We start from the raw sequence: 12,661 nt of genomic DNA on the forward strand, positions 1-12,661 counted from the left end.
CAGGAATACAAGTTTCTGTCTTTCTAAAAATAAAAAGTCACACTTTGTACTCACAGAGCAATCTTCATCCACTATGAAAATTGTGCATTTCTGCACCTGCATGAAAGAAATAATTGTGGCAGCTATTTTCTTCAGAATTACTTCTAATGATTGTTGTTCTTCAAAAATTAAGCTAGCAAGGTCAAGCAGCACCTAGACAAAAATATTAAGATGTTGTTATTTAGAAACTGTTTGTAATTATGAAAGCAAAATAGTATCTATGGGTTATAAATTGTTTATATCAAATATGTCTCTGCTTACTAACAAAATTCCCTATTGATTGTTAGTAAGGATAGTATAGTGGCTAAGATCACAGGCTGTGGAGCCAGAGTAATCAGTTTTTAATCCTGACTTCCTTTCCAGCTAGCTTTGTGACCTAGGGCAAGTTTCTTAAAAATGGGGATAATAATAGTACCCAAAATCATAGGGCTTTTGTGAGGATTAAATAAGTTAATATTTACAAAGCATTTTGAACAGGATCTGGTATATAATACACACTGTTAATGTTGTTGTTCCAAACTTCTGAGATCAACATTTATCAACACTATCACAAAACACAATAAACATTATCCAAAGTTTTAAGAGTTAGTTTTTGTGTTTTCTGTGGTAATTTCTCTTTTCTTTGAACTCTATAAAACTTCTTTGAATCCCACAAAGATTTATTTGATGAGGGGGTAGAGAGGGTGTTAGAGAAAATTTACTGGAGCCATACAACCCTAGCTGAGGTAACAAAGATGAGTAGAAATCATTTAGGCAATGTGGGGAGGGAAATATTTTAGGCAAAAAGAATAGAATTGAGAGAAAGTAGCATACTCAAAGTTTTGATCAAGTTTTAAGGGAGTATAGTATATAAAGAGGGGTGATGACAGTGCAGAGGTACACAGGGAAAATACTCCAAAAGCCCTGTACGGCTTTTGAAGAACTTCAGACCGATGGCCTACAGGAGCGAAGTGATGTGATCCCATTTGTGTTTGCAGAAATGGGGACCGGATTAAAGGGTGGAAAGAATGGAGCAGGGAGAAGAGTTAGGAAGATACTGCAGTTGACAGCATCTGAAGGTCCAACATCTTAACACGGTTCTAAAAGGGAAGACAGAGGGTGGAGATGATATATTATTAAAGAAATAATGAAAAAAAATTAAATAGAACCAAAGGGCCTGCTTAAGTCTCCAGACTCAAAGGGATGGCCTGACATATGGGTACCAGTATGATCAATGAAAGAAGAGTCACACTGTAAAATTAAGTTATGAAAGCACTGACAAATAATCTGAATAGTTTATAGACAAATAGACAAAATATGTATATATAATATAATATAATACATAATAAAATGTCATATATAATAAATAAAATATGTTATATGTTAATGTATATTATAGGTAATGTATATAAAATAGCTATAAAGAGCCAAGAAGCAGAACATAGATGCCAGTTAGAAGATAAAGTACTACTTTTAAATTCTGAGAAACTGATTTTTCAATTTATAATTTTATACCCAGTCTAAGTGGTAGAATGGTACAAAAGATATTTTCATAATGCAAGGACTCAGAAAGCTTATCTCACCAATATCCTTTCTTAAGTAATTAATTGAGGATGTGCTCAACGAAACAAGGAAATAAACTAAGAAAGTAGTTATGGGATCCAGAAAATAGTGGAATCTCTCTAACAAAGCAGTGAAGAAAAATTCTAGGACGACGCCTGTGCAGCAAGCATAAGTATAAAGTGTTTAGCTTGGGAGAGGAAAGGAGAACCTCAATTTGGACATCTCCAAGAAAAAGACAAACTCAACAGAATGCCTAATATAATGAAGAGATTCGGGGGGAAAATTTCAAGAACATGAGGCCACCCTAGAGCAAATAGTTCAAGGCAAAAAAGAAAGAAATTCAGACACATCAGAAAAAACTAAAAGTTATAAAACAAAGGTAATATTAACATATATATAATCATAGTAATTATAAAGTTAATTTTAAATTGCAACTTTTGAGTTTACCAAGACGAAACTTAAAAAAAGTTCATCATGGTTGTAGAACAATATATATGTTATAAACATAAGTAGCATAAAGGAAAAAGGCCAGGTGGGAAAGACAGGGCTAAGGAGTGGTAGCTGGGAAGAAGAGACGAAGAGAATGACAGGGATGCTGAGATGCTCATCTTATAAAGTATGGAATCAAGAGCAAGAACTAGAGCCATTATTTAACATCAGAAATGCAACCCATACAGTAACTTAGAACACTGATGTAATGATACTGGTAGGATAAGGGCAAGAAAGGGGTGGGGTAAGTCAAATAAATCCTCATCTCTCAAGTTAATGAATATTGTCCAAATGGAAGTAACTATTAGAAGAAACAGATAAAATATTTAGAAATCGAATCTGTACTATTTGGATTTTTAATTATCTGCATACATTACTTGTATAAAAATTTAAGCTTTAAAAAAAAGAATTTCTATACTCTGTCTTTAGTAATCAGATTTACCTGATTTCTCTTGTTCTCCAGCAGTGAAGTCTCATAGAGTTGAGCATTATGAAGAACAATACCACAAAATGTCAAATAAGCAGCAAAGTCCTAGAAAACAGATCATACCCAAATAAGAATTGTCTATAAAACTGTCTGGTTCTATTTCCTGAATCACAAAAAGCATTCAAACATATTCACTGTTAGAAAGTCAAAAGTGTATGTTTGTTCTGCATCAAATTAGGAAAGATGCAAACCAAGTGTTAGCTGAATGGTACAACTAGTAGATGTCAAGTGTTAACAGTCTCCAAGGGTCATACATTAGGTAAATGTATCTACGTATAGGTAAATTTATCTACATATAGATAAATAAGGAGAAGGAGGAGAGGATCTAAGATAAAGACCTCTTTATATCATATGAAATTGTAATTTGCTGTATGCAATCTGGTGTAGCCTCTGCACGATATTAAGACTTGGGTCTATGCTGGGACTATGTAAAAAGCTTATAACTTATTACCACAGCAAACAAAAGTTCACATACTTGTGAAAAGAATATTGGCAATCAAAGTATAAAGTTAAATATTACATAAAGTTGCAAATATTTGGTGTAAATATGTTCTTTTTAACATCTTCATATATTATTCTAGGGTAATGTGCTCACAGTTACATTAATTATTGATTAAAATAAATCTTTAGATGACATACTTCATTCACAATTATGGATTTATTTTGCCAAGATTTGATAATGCTTAAAAATCACAAACTGATTCAAGAGGGGTTTACAGTAATGGACTATAAACATAATATAAAGCCAATGTAAATATAAAGCCAATTGAGAACCATGTTTTCCCACCAAATATTCTCAGTTGTCATTAACAGAACAGGAGGCTACATGTCTATTTTTCTAATTTAAAAAGGTACTTGCTCTGTTCTGAGGCAATTAAAACATGGAGACCAACACAGGTGCCAATGCAGTCAACAGCACAGAGACAAAAAATAACCCAATCTTGTTTGGATGTCCTCCAAATTCAAAAGCTCCAATTAATTTTCAGGGGAACAACATAAATAGTAATGGGTTTGAAATAAGAATTCAGTGGGCTATGATATAACATATAATTACATATTCAGTAGGAGAAATAATAGAACCTACTCACAGAACAAAATTATAAACAGGTTTAAGGGCCTCCATCCTTAAACGGAAAGCATGTCAACGTGGTGTGTGGTACGTATTCCTTCAGAGTTGCATGACAAGAGCAATAAAGTAACACTGACTGCTGCTCTTTCTGAAGCAAAATTCACATCACCCAGCCTGAACTCACACCTTGGCGCCCCACTGTCTGTGCGCAATGCTTATAAAACATTAGGAAATTTGCTTCACCAGGAGGCAATTCCGATTTTTAGCTAACCAGCACCGCTGAACTTGAAGCAGTGCTTTTAGGGGTTTTTACTAAAGGTTGAATCTCTTTACAGCAGTGAAGAAAGGCAAATGAGAGAGTTAAAATACCATGAGTCACATCTGTGTGGCCCAAACATGCACACAGCCCTGGAGAGGCCTGGCGGCACTGCGAGAGCATTTGGGGCTTTCTTCTTACTGAATAGCACAGGTACTCCAGGTCCAATCAACATTGTATTTAGCCAAAGATACACTTTTGTATATTTCAGATCATTATTAACCACAGTGTTTCTCGTGATAAACAATTACAGCAACAGCTAATCCTACAGGTTCATACACTAGAAAGTGAAAGCATCTTCCTAAATTCGCATTTTGCCGGACAAAGGTTTTGGTACCTTTTCATCCTTCTCAGTGAATGTCCCACCATTTTCTGATTTCTTGTTGATGGCCTGGGCTACACCAACAACCTGGAATGAGAGAAAAGTGACACGTTTTTTGTTGACTGAAATTACTGGTACAAATTCACTGAAGTATGTATACAGAAGATATTCTACATGTGATTTAAAATAACACTAAGCTACAAACAAAAACCCCTGAGCATTTAAAACAGTTCTGTATCATTGACTACATTCTTTTTTCCTAGTAAGAGTTCAACTGTTTTTAACTTCTTGGGACCCAAACTATATTTGATTCTGTGATTTCACACTGCATTTTGAATGAAATTATTGTCAATCACATTTTAAGTGAATATTTTCCATAGTTTTTGAATATAAACAAATTTCTATACATTTCAAATAAAATATATTTTAAAATGAACATTTAATATTGGTTTAAATGTAACATTTCAAAAGGGCCAAATGCTCTTTTACTAAAAATGAAACAGGACCCAGTGGCCAATCGTAGAAGGAATGCAAGAGGATCATTAGGGTGAAAATAACTCTTAATGCAGGGATGCAGTCCAACTTCTTTTGAAACTTCTGCCCTTGAGAATTATTTTACCTTCAACAGACTTATTTTTGGTGCAAGAGGTTACTGAAAAATCAAAACAGGAATTAACAGGCTGAGCCTTATTTCAAATAGATCAGAAGGCATTTGAAAGTGTGTTTTACTTACCCATTTGGTTACAACTTCATTTTGAGTCTTATAAAGACCTCCAACTTACTTTTGCTTCCTCTTCATTACTTATAAATTCTACTCTTTTTTTCCTTCTGCAACTTAATATCAGCAAAATAAGCTATTATAACGAATACACTTTAGGAATTTGAGGTCCTTAATTTTGAGTGAGTAGGTTCATCCTTGTTTTCTCAGTTCTCTCCACTCCCTTAGCTTTAAGAAAAGGATATAAAATTCTCCTGTAGGAAGGCAGAACAAGGAAGGGGAAATACATTCTTGTCTGATGTAGTTTTGGGGTCATCTCAACACCTTTCCTCCCCCCCCCCACTCTTATGATAGAGTAAAGGGATGTTAATTTAAAAAAAAAAAAAAAAAAAGGAAAGAAAGACAGAAAAAAAAAAGCAGAATTATCCAATTACCCTATACCTTTTTATTGTGCTTAGTTCAACTCTACTTTACTTCTGCATATTCTTTAGCTCTTGAAAATAGCTGACAGAGTTCTAGATGCTCCAACTTCAATGACTAAATGCCTAGGAAAGCTTTTGACTAAGGTCAAAAATGTCTGGATTGTAGCTAGGCGTGTTCACTCAAAATATAACTGATAGAGCAGTACAAGTATAACTTGGTTATTTTAAGTGTTCGTAACTCATTCATTCATCCTTTCATTTACTCAACAAATATATACAGTGCCCACTATGTACAAAAGAGTGATTAAAACTGGAAGTAACTACCCTGAAGGAGTTCAGAATCAAGAGTGAGGGATCCATAAACACACGCTTGGTAGCACAGTAGGACGGAGTGATCAGTTTTAGGATATGGACGCCTATCGAGTGCTAGGAGCACTGAAGAAGCACCCAATGTGGGTAAAAGAGAAGTCTTCTCAGAAATGATGACATTAGACTTTTCATTTTTCTTTAATAAGTGATTTTATAAAGAAAAACTTAAATTTTCAAATCCTCATTTTGAGGAAGATGCGTTTAAAACATATAGAGATTGTTAAGTAAAACTTCTCTGATCATTACACAAAAGTAATATATTCATATGCTATTTGTACCTGGAGCTGTGTGAGGCAATGTGCTAAGCAAGAAAGTAAAGGGAAGGCTCCTGCTCACTCAAAAATATAAAGGAACAAAAAGCTAGCTGCTTGTTAAATGATCAATAATCAAACTATATTAACATTTTAGTCCATCACTATATCACCATAAATTGACAATGAGACGATAGTTTCTTTCAGTCTTATAAGAGAAGAAATAATGTCAGCTTCACAATTTCTTTTCTGAATCAGGACTAGTAAAAATAATTGGTTAGATTCACACACTGGAACCTCTTGAAAATGAGGTCAAAGCTCCCTGTGACCCATGGCTGTTGGCTACAGATACCCTCGGTCTAGTCAGTGATCTGTACACTGGGTGACTGAATGGTGATTTGGATTGTAGAGGAGAGTCAGTAGAGAGGAGGATGTAAAATGTTTTATGCGTGGGTCAGGGAGCATCAATCCCTACTAGAAAAGCAGAACCAAAATATGGCCTGTTCCAGAGGTTCTGCAGTATCTTCCATTTAAATGGAAGAGCACTCAAAATAAGGCTTCTTTAATAGACATGGGGCTGGTCCTCAGAGCTCTCCCCTTATTAATACCTGTATCCCCATTTGAACTTAAGTTTTAATCTGCATGTTTTAGAGTCACGTATATTTATACGGTAAGCATTATTTCTAACTGGGGGCTAAAAAGTATTCTCTCTGGTTAAGAGAACAATGTCCCTGAAACCATACTAAATTTATACCATTATTCACAATTTTCAACCCACATGATAGTGTTCATGCAGTTCATTAACTGTATTTTTCATTTCTAGAATTTCTATTTGGTTCTTTTTTCACCTGTTTATTATTTTTTCTTCTCCCTCTTCCTTTAATACTAATGCTTTTCTACTTTTATCTCTTTGAACATACTTAATTCTGGCTGTAAGTTCATCCTCAGCAGGGACTGTTTTCCACAACTGTCCCATGTTCCCCGAGTCATGAAGTGTCCACACACAGAGATTCCCTGTTTGTCTTTGCACTGCACTGCTGGTGGGAATTTGAACTCCCTACCTGTGTGGGGCACAGGTGCATGTTCTCGTGGTTCACAGGTGTCTATTCTTTCTCTCACAACTGCAGGCAGAAGGCAAACTTCCTTGCTTCTCCCAGCTGCTTGTGGAGTTTTGCTAGGCCAGTTTCACAGGCGGAACTTCCACAGAGCAAGGCTTCCGATCTGAGTTTAGTTTCACTCCCTCTGCCTCCCACTATGCCTGCAGTGTGGACTCATCCCATAGCCTTAGACAGGAATCTCACTATACTCAATCTTAGACCTCCGTGTGCCCATTTGGCTTTTGGTCACTCACTTTCCTTACTTTGAATTCCCTTCCTTGTTTCTGGGGTTTTCCATTTCTTGAGCTCATCTGTGTATTTAAAAAATTGTTTCAGGTGAAATTTATCTTCTATTTGTTGGCAGAACGGGGGGGGGTATCCTTCTGTATCTGTTCAGTCTGCAGAAGTCTTGTTCATAGGCTTTAAAACCTACTTTGGACCCCCTAAATAGCAGGTCTTTACTATATTTAATTTTTTTCCCCAACATTAAAGCAAAATATTTTACCATTGGGCAACTTCATAAAATGAGAACTTCCAACAATAAAGTTTTCATCCTTTCCAGTAACCAATTATTTCTCTCTCTACTAATTTCATAGACTTAGATATTAGAGGTTAACTTGTTTAAGGAATTATTAATTGAATATAATTGTTATAAAAAAGAAAAACAAAACAAACAAACACAAAAACCAGGCAAGTTCTCTCAAGAGACTATCAGACCAGGGAAATATATCTAATATGCATATATGCCTCCATCCCCAGATGGATGACATTTTTAAAACAACACTGATAAGAACAGTTTATGATAAATACATGATAAATACAGAAGAAAAGGTATAGTGTTTGTCCAAGGTCACATAGACAGTAAAACACAAAGAACAGTTTAATTCTCTGAATTTCAAGGATGCTGAGCAAAATTAGGACCCTCTGCCTTCTCGTGTTGATATAAAGTCCTTCCTTCTTTGGTCATCTACTGCTCCTTTAAACAAATTGGTTCATTTTCTTCAAATCAAATAATTGCTAACTATAGGCTTTTAAATGTCAGTTTTCAATGACAGCTTTTATTTCAAGTATACGTCTGACTTCATATGTGAGAGGCAATACCCCTAAAAATGTTAGCTTCCATATCAGAAAGTCTATTCTGCATACCTGCTGGCTACCTGTACCCTCACATGCAGTTACTCCATGCTATTTTTTAAGCATGAAGAAGCCTCTCTGTTTTCTATTTTACTGGCACTTTCCACAGCATAAATAGATATTATGTTCTCATGTCCTCACAGGGTCGAGTGTTCTTTTAAGAATGCTAAGGGCAAGACTTGAGTCTCACTGGGTGAGCGGTGTGGAATGTGACAGCTGGTTGTTTCAGGGCAACTGATCATTGCCACAGAGAGTAATTTCTTCTTCAATAGCAGCTGCCCCAGACATTTACTGAAGCCATACATCAATACTAATACATTTCCCTGGTCCCAGTTCCAGGGGGATACTCACAATGGAAACAAAGCAAGGGAGGAACAGACTACAAATCTTAGTATCCCTCTCTCCCAGCCTCAGAATGTCTCCATCGTAATGAAAGGATTCTACAAAGTCTAATCTGAGCCAAAACCACACACTTCGCTGAGAAAACTAGAACTTGACAATATATATAGGAGCTTGTAGTGAATTCTCCCCAGTGCTCTTTTCAAACATTTGACTCATTCATTCATTCTGCAATAAGTACTTCGTTCAACAAACAATTACTGCATGCCTTTATGTGCCAGTCATTGCTCTAGACAGTGAAGACACAGTAATAAAAAAGACAGATAAAAATCCCTGTACTCATGGAGTTGACATTCTAGTCAGAATGTTAAGTTTGGAAGGTCTCCCACCCGTTTTACAGATGAGCAAACAAAGTGAGAGGGTTGACATGACCAGTCCAGGCTTTTGTATCTCTCTTCCAAATCCTAGGCAATCCTCAAATTATGGTAATATTCCATGTGGCAGGAAACATTATGACCCTCAATGATGTCCTTGTCCTAGACTCTGGAACCTCTGAATATGTTACCCTTAAATGGCAAAAGGAACTTTGCAGATGTGATTAAGGATCTGGAGATGGAAACGTTATCCTGAATCATCTGGGTAGGCCCAATGTAATCACAAGGGTCCTTGTAAGAGAAAAAGGAAGGCAGGAGAATCAGAGACAAGGAGAACTGAAGATGCTATGCTGCAGGTTTTAGTGATGGAGGAAGGGGCCATGAGCCAAGGGGTACAGTTAGCCTGCAGAAGCTGGAAAAGGCAAGAGAACAGATCCTTCCCTAGAGACTCCACACAGGAACACAGCCCTGCTGACACCCTGATTTCAGCCCAGTGAGAACTATTTTAGACTCTTACCTGCAAAGCTGTAATATAATACATTTGTGTTATTTTAAGTCACTAAATTTCTGATAGTTTTTTTACAGCAGCAATAAGAAACTAACACATTCCTTATGCCACAATGTATCTTCTGTTTCATCATCTAAATCCTCATTTTCTTTTAAGGCCCTGACCTGACTGTCTTCTTGACTTCAGTCCATCTTTGACACTTAAGTCAAATTTACCTTCCTGGGACACTTGCATACACAGATCACTTCATTTCTCAAAAAATTTTAAATGGTTTCATGCATCTATAGGATTAAAATTAAAGATTCTACCTAATATTGCACACCCTCAACTTGAATTAATATCACTTACGTGTGTCTTTGAACTAGTATCCTAGTGTACTTTGTTCACATCATTCCTTGAAATACTGCCTTTCATGTTCTCTATTGAGGCTGGGTCTCCAAAAAGCCTTCCCTTCCAACTAACCCCTCTGAAATTCTGTGTGGCAGTTGTGTATGCCATACATCTGACAACAAGGCACTGTGTTCTCCTTTTTAACCTCATTTACTCTACTCACATCCTGACTCTCCAATTAGATTGTTTTCTAAGGACATGATTTATATCTCATGCCTTATGGTATCCTTAATACTTTGCATTGCTCTGAATGCACTCAGTGCTTGAGAGATATTTGTTGATGATAATGGGATCAAAGTGCAAGAGGGGATCAAATTTTTTTAAGGTGAGGTTTTAAACTGGACAATTCACATTCAAATAATAATTAATTATACCTGTCCATTTTTTCCCTCTATCTACCCTTTGCTCAATATTAAGAAATCTACCCATGTCTGAGAACTTTATGTGGCAATAAGAAGTTTATGTTCTTAATAAGCCTTTAGTTACAAAGTTGAAACTTATAACCTAGAAGGACTTTGCCAGAGGGGGAAAGAAAAGCTTGAGATATTAAATTTTTAATTTTAAAAATATAGAAAAATCACAGAGAATGAGATAGTAAACATTCATGTCTGTCATCTAGAACAGTGATGGAGTAGGGCTTATTAAAACACCGTTTCCTGGGCCCCATCCCCAGTTTCAGATTCAGTAGATCTGGGTTGGAACCTGAGAATTTGTTTTGGCAAAAGTTCTCAGGTGATGCCAAATGATGCTGGTCCAGGGACAAAAGACACTTTGAGAACAATTGATATAGAATTACTAAATGTTAATATTTGATGATGTTTCCTTTATCATCATCATCATCATCATTATTAAGTTAAATATTAAATTAAGATAAAATTAAATTGGACTTTCTTTTCTCAGTCTCATCCTTCTTCCTCCCATCCCTACTTCCCACAGTCAATCTTTTTCATTACACTCTTTTTTTTTTTTTTTTTTTTTTTTTTTTTAGAATTTTTTTTTTTTTTTTTTTTTTTTTTTTTTTTTTTGTCTTTTTCGTGACCAGCACTCAGCCAGTGAGCGCACTGGTCATTCCTATATGGGATCCGAACCCGCGGCGGGAGAGTCGCCACGCTCCCAGCGCAGCACTCTACCAAGTGCGCCACGGGCTCGGCCCTTCATTACACTCTTAACAAATATATAAATCCATAAACAAGACATAGAACTTTAAAAAAGGTTACTTAAATAAAATCATATAATATGCATCATTTTGCAACTTGTGATTGTATTCAATATTGTTTTTTAGATCAATTCATATAGATCTGGTTCATTCATCTTATAAATAATATTGCATTCCTGAGCAAATTGTATTCATTTGACCACCAAATGATAAACATCTGGGTTGTTTGTAATTTTTTGCTATTACCAACAATCTATAATGAACATTTCTATATAGGCCTCCTTGTGCACCTGAGCAAGTGTCTCTTGTTAATCTTCAAAATGGATACAGAAATTAATACCTTTACTAACAATGCATAGAGTTTCTGTTAACCTTACATCCTCACCATCATCCAGTATAAACAAGGTTTTTTAATTTTAAAATTTAATTATACATATTTGTTGTTTGAATACATGCATACAATGACTCACATAAGGTAGTTAGCATATCCATCACTATCAGGCTATCTTAATGTTTGCCAATCTGATAGTTATAAAACTGTATTTCATCATTGCTTTAATTTGCATTTTCCTGATTACCAGAGGCAATGAACATTTTTAAAATTCTTATTGACTATGTTCGTTTCTTCTTCTGTGTTGCCTGTGTGTACCTTTCCCAATTTGACCTTTACACTTGTCATTTCAGGTTGCTGGGCTTTTATTAATGAATTTTAGAATCAAGGTGATTTTATCTGATTGCGACCCCTTTTATCCTGTGTATGTACAAGCACCTGTAGACCTACTATTTATCTCAAGAGAATGTTTATGGATCTTCCAGGGCTGGAGGACAAGTGTGAATAAAGGAGAATGATACCTTTAGTTCATTCTTACAGCCTAGGAATAGGCAACCAAGTTGAAGAGAAGCTTCTAGAAAGTTGTAAGATATAAAAAATCAATGCCCTGAAAATAAATGGCATCAGAAATACATGATAAGTGATAGTATTGTCTATTATAGTTAATAAATTTCTTCCCAGCCCAAAACAGAAAAATTCATATGCTAAAAATTTTGCCATTAAAAAAAGAAAGGAAAGCCCACTATGTGACAGGCACTTTGTTGATTCATTTAATCTTTGCCATAATTCTTTAATTATTATTTCCATTTTATCACAGAGCAACCTGATGTTCAGAAAAGTTACATAGCTAGTCCAAGAATGTGTAGACCCAGGTTCTCTCCAGGTCCGATCCCAAAGCCTACATTCTTTCAACTACTCCTTCCAGGGAAAAGTGAGACCAACACTAGCATGAATTACAGCTTCTTAAGGACTTTTCTCTTAAACTGCTATGGAATGGACTTGACAGAGAAGCAGTTGGCACTCAGAGGGTTGGAGAGTCAAGTATTTTATTACACCCACGGGCCCAGATGAGCTAGCACTCCAAGATCTGAGCCCTGAGTTTAGGTTTTACAGGGTTTATATAGATGGACTCTTTCGCTTCCTTAGCATTCATGTAGCTAGTGTAGGAATATGTTTCGTTTTCTCAGCATTCATGTAGCTATTGCAATAAGCAAGTGCAGTTTACAGAAGCCGGAGTGCAGAGCAGTTGATTATCAGTAAAGCTGATACAATAAGCAGGTTCTGTTTTAAAGGCAAAAAAAGCTACTG

At 35.8% G+C, this 12,661-nt stretch overlaps 1 protein-coding gene across 1 annotated transcript in view; it reads right to left on the reverse strand.

The window, feature by feature from the left end:
* PDE5A (phosphodiesterase 5A) overlaps positions 1-12,661 on the reverse strand; it is a 127,373-nt gene that overhangs the window by 81,798 nt on the left and 32,914 nt on the right. Inside the window, exons 3-5 of the mRNA XM_063108167.1 lie at positions 4,280-4,351; positions 2,513-2,602; positions 55-192 (exon numbers count right to left, since the gene is read on the reverse strand). Coding sequence (XP_062964237.1) covers positions 55-192; positions 2,513-2,602; positions 4,280-4,351 — 300 coding nt within the window. The remainder of the gene's footprint in view (positions 1-54; positions 193-2,512; positions 2,603-4,279; positions 4,352-12,661) is intronic.

This window comes from Cynocephalus volans, chromosome 9, assembly GCF_027409185.1.
Source record: "Cynocephalus volans isolate mCynVol1 chromosome 9, mCynVol1.pri, whole genome shotgun sequence".
NCBI classification, from domain to species: domain Eukaryota; kingdom Metazoa; phylum Chordata; class Mammalia; order Dermoptera; family Cynocephalidae; genus Cynocephalus; species Cynocephalus volans.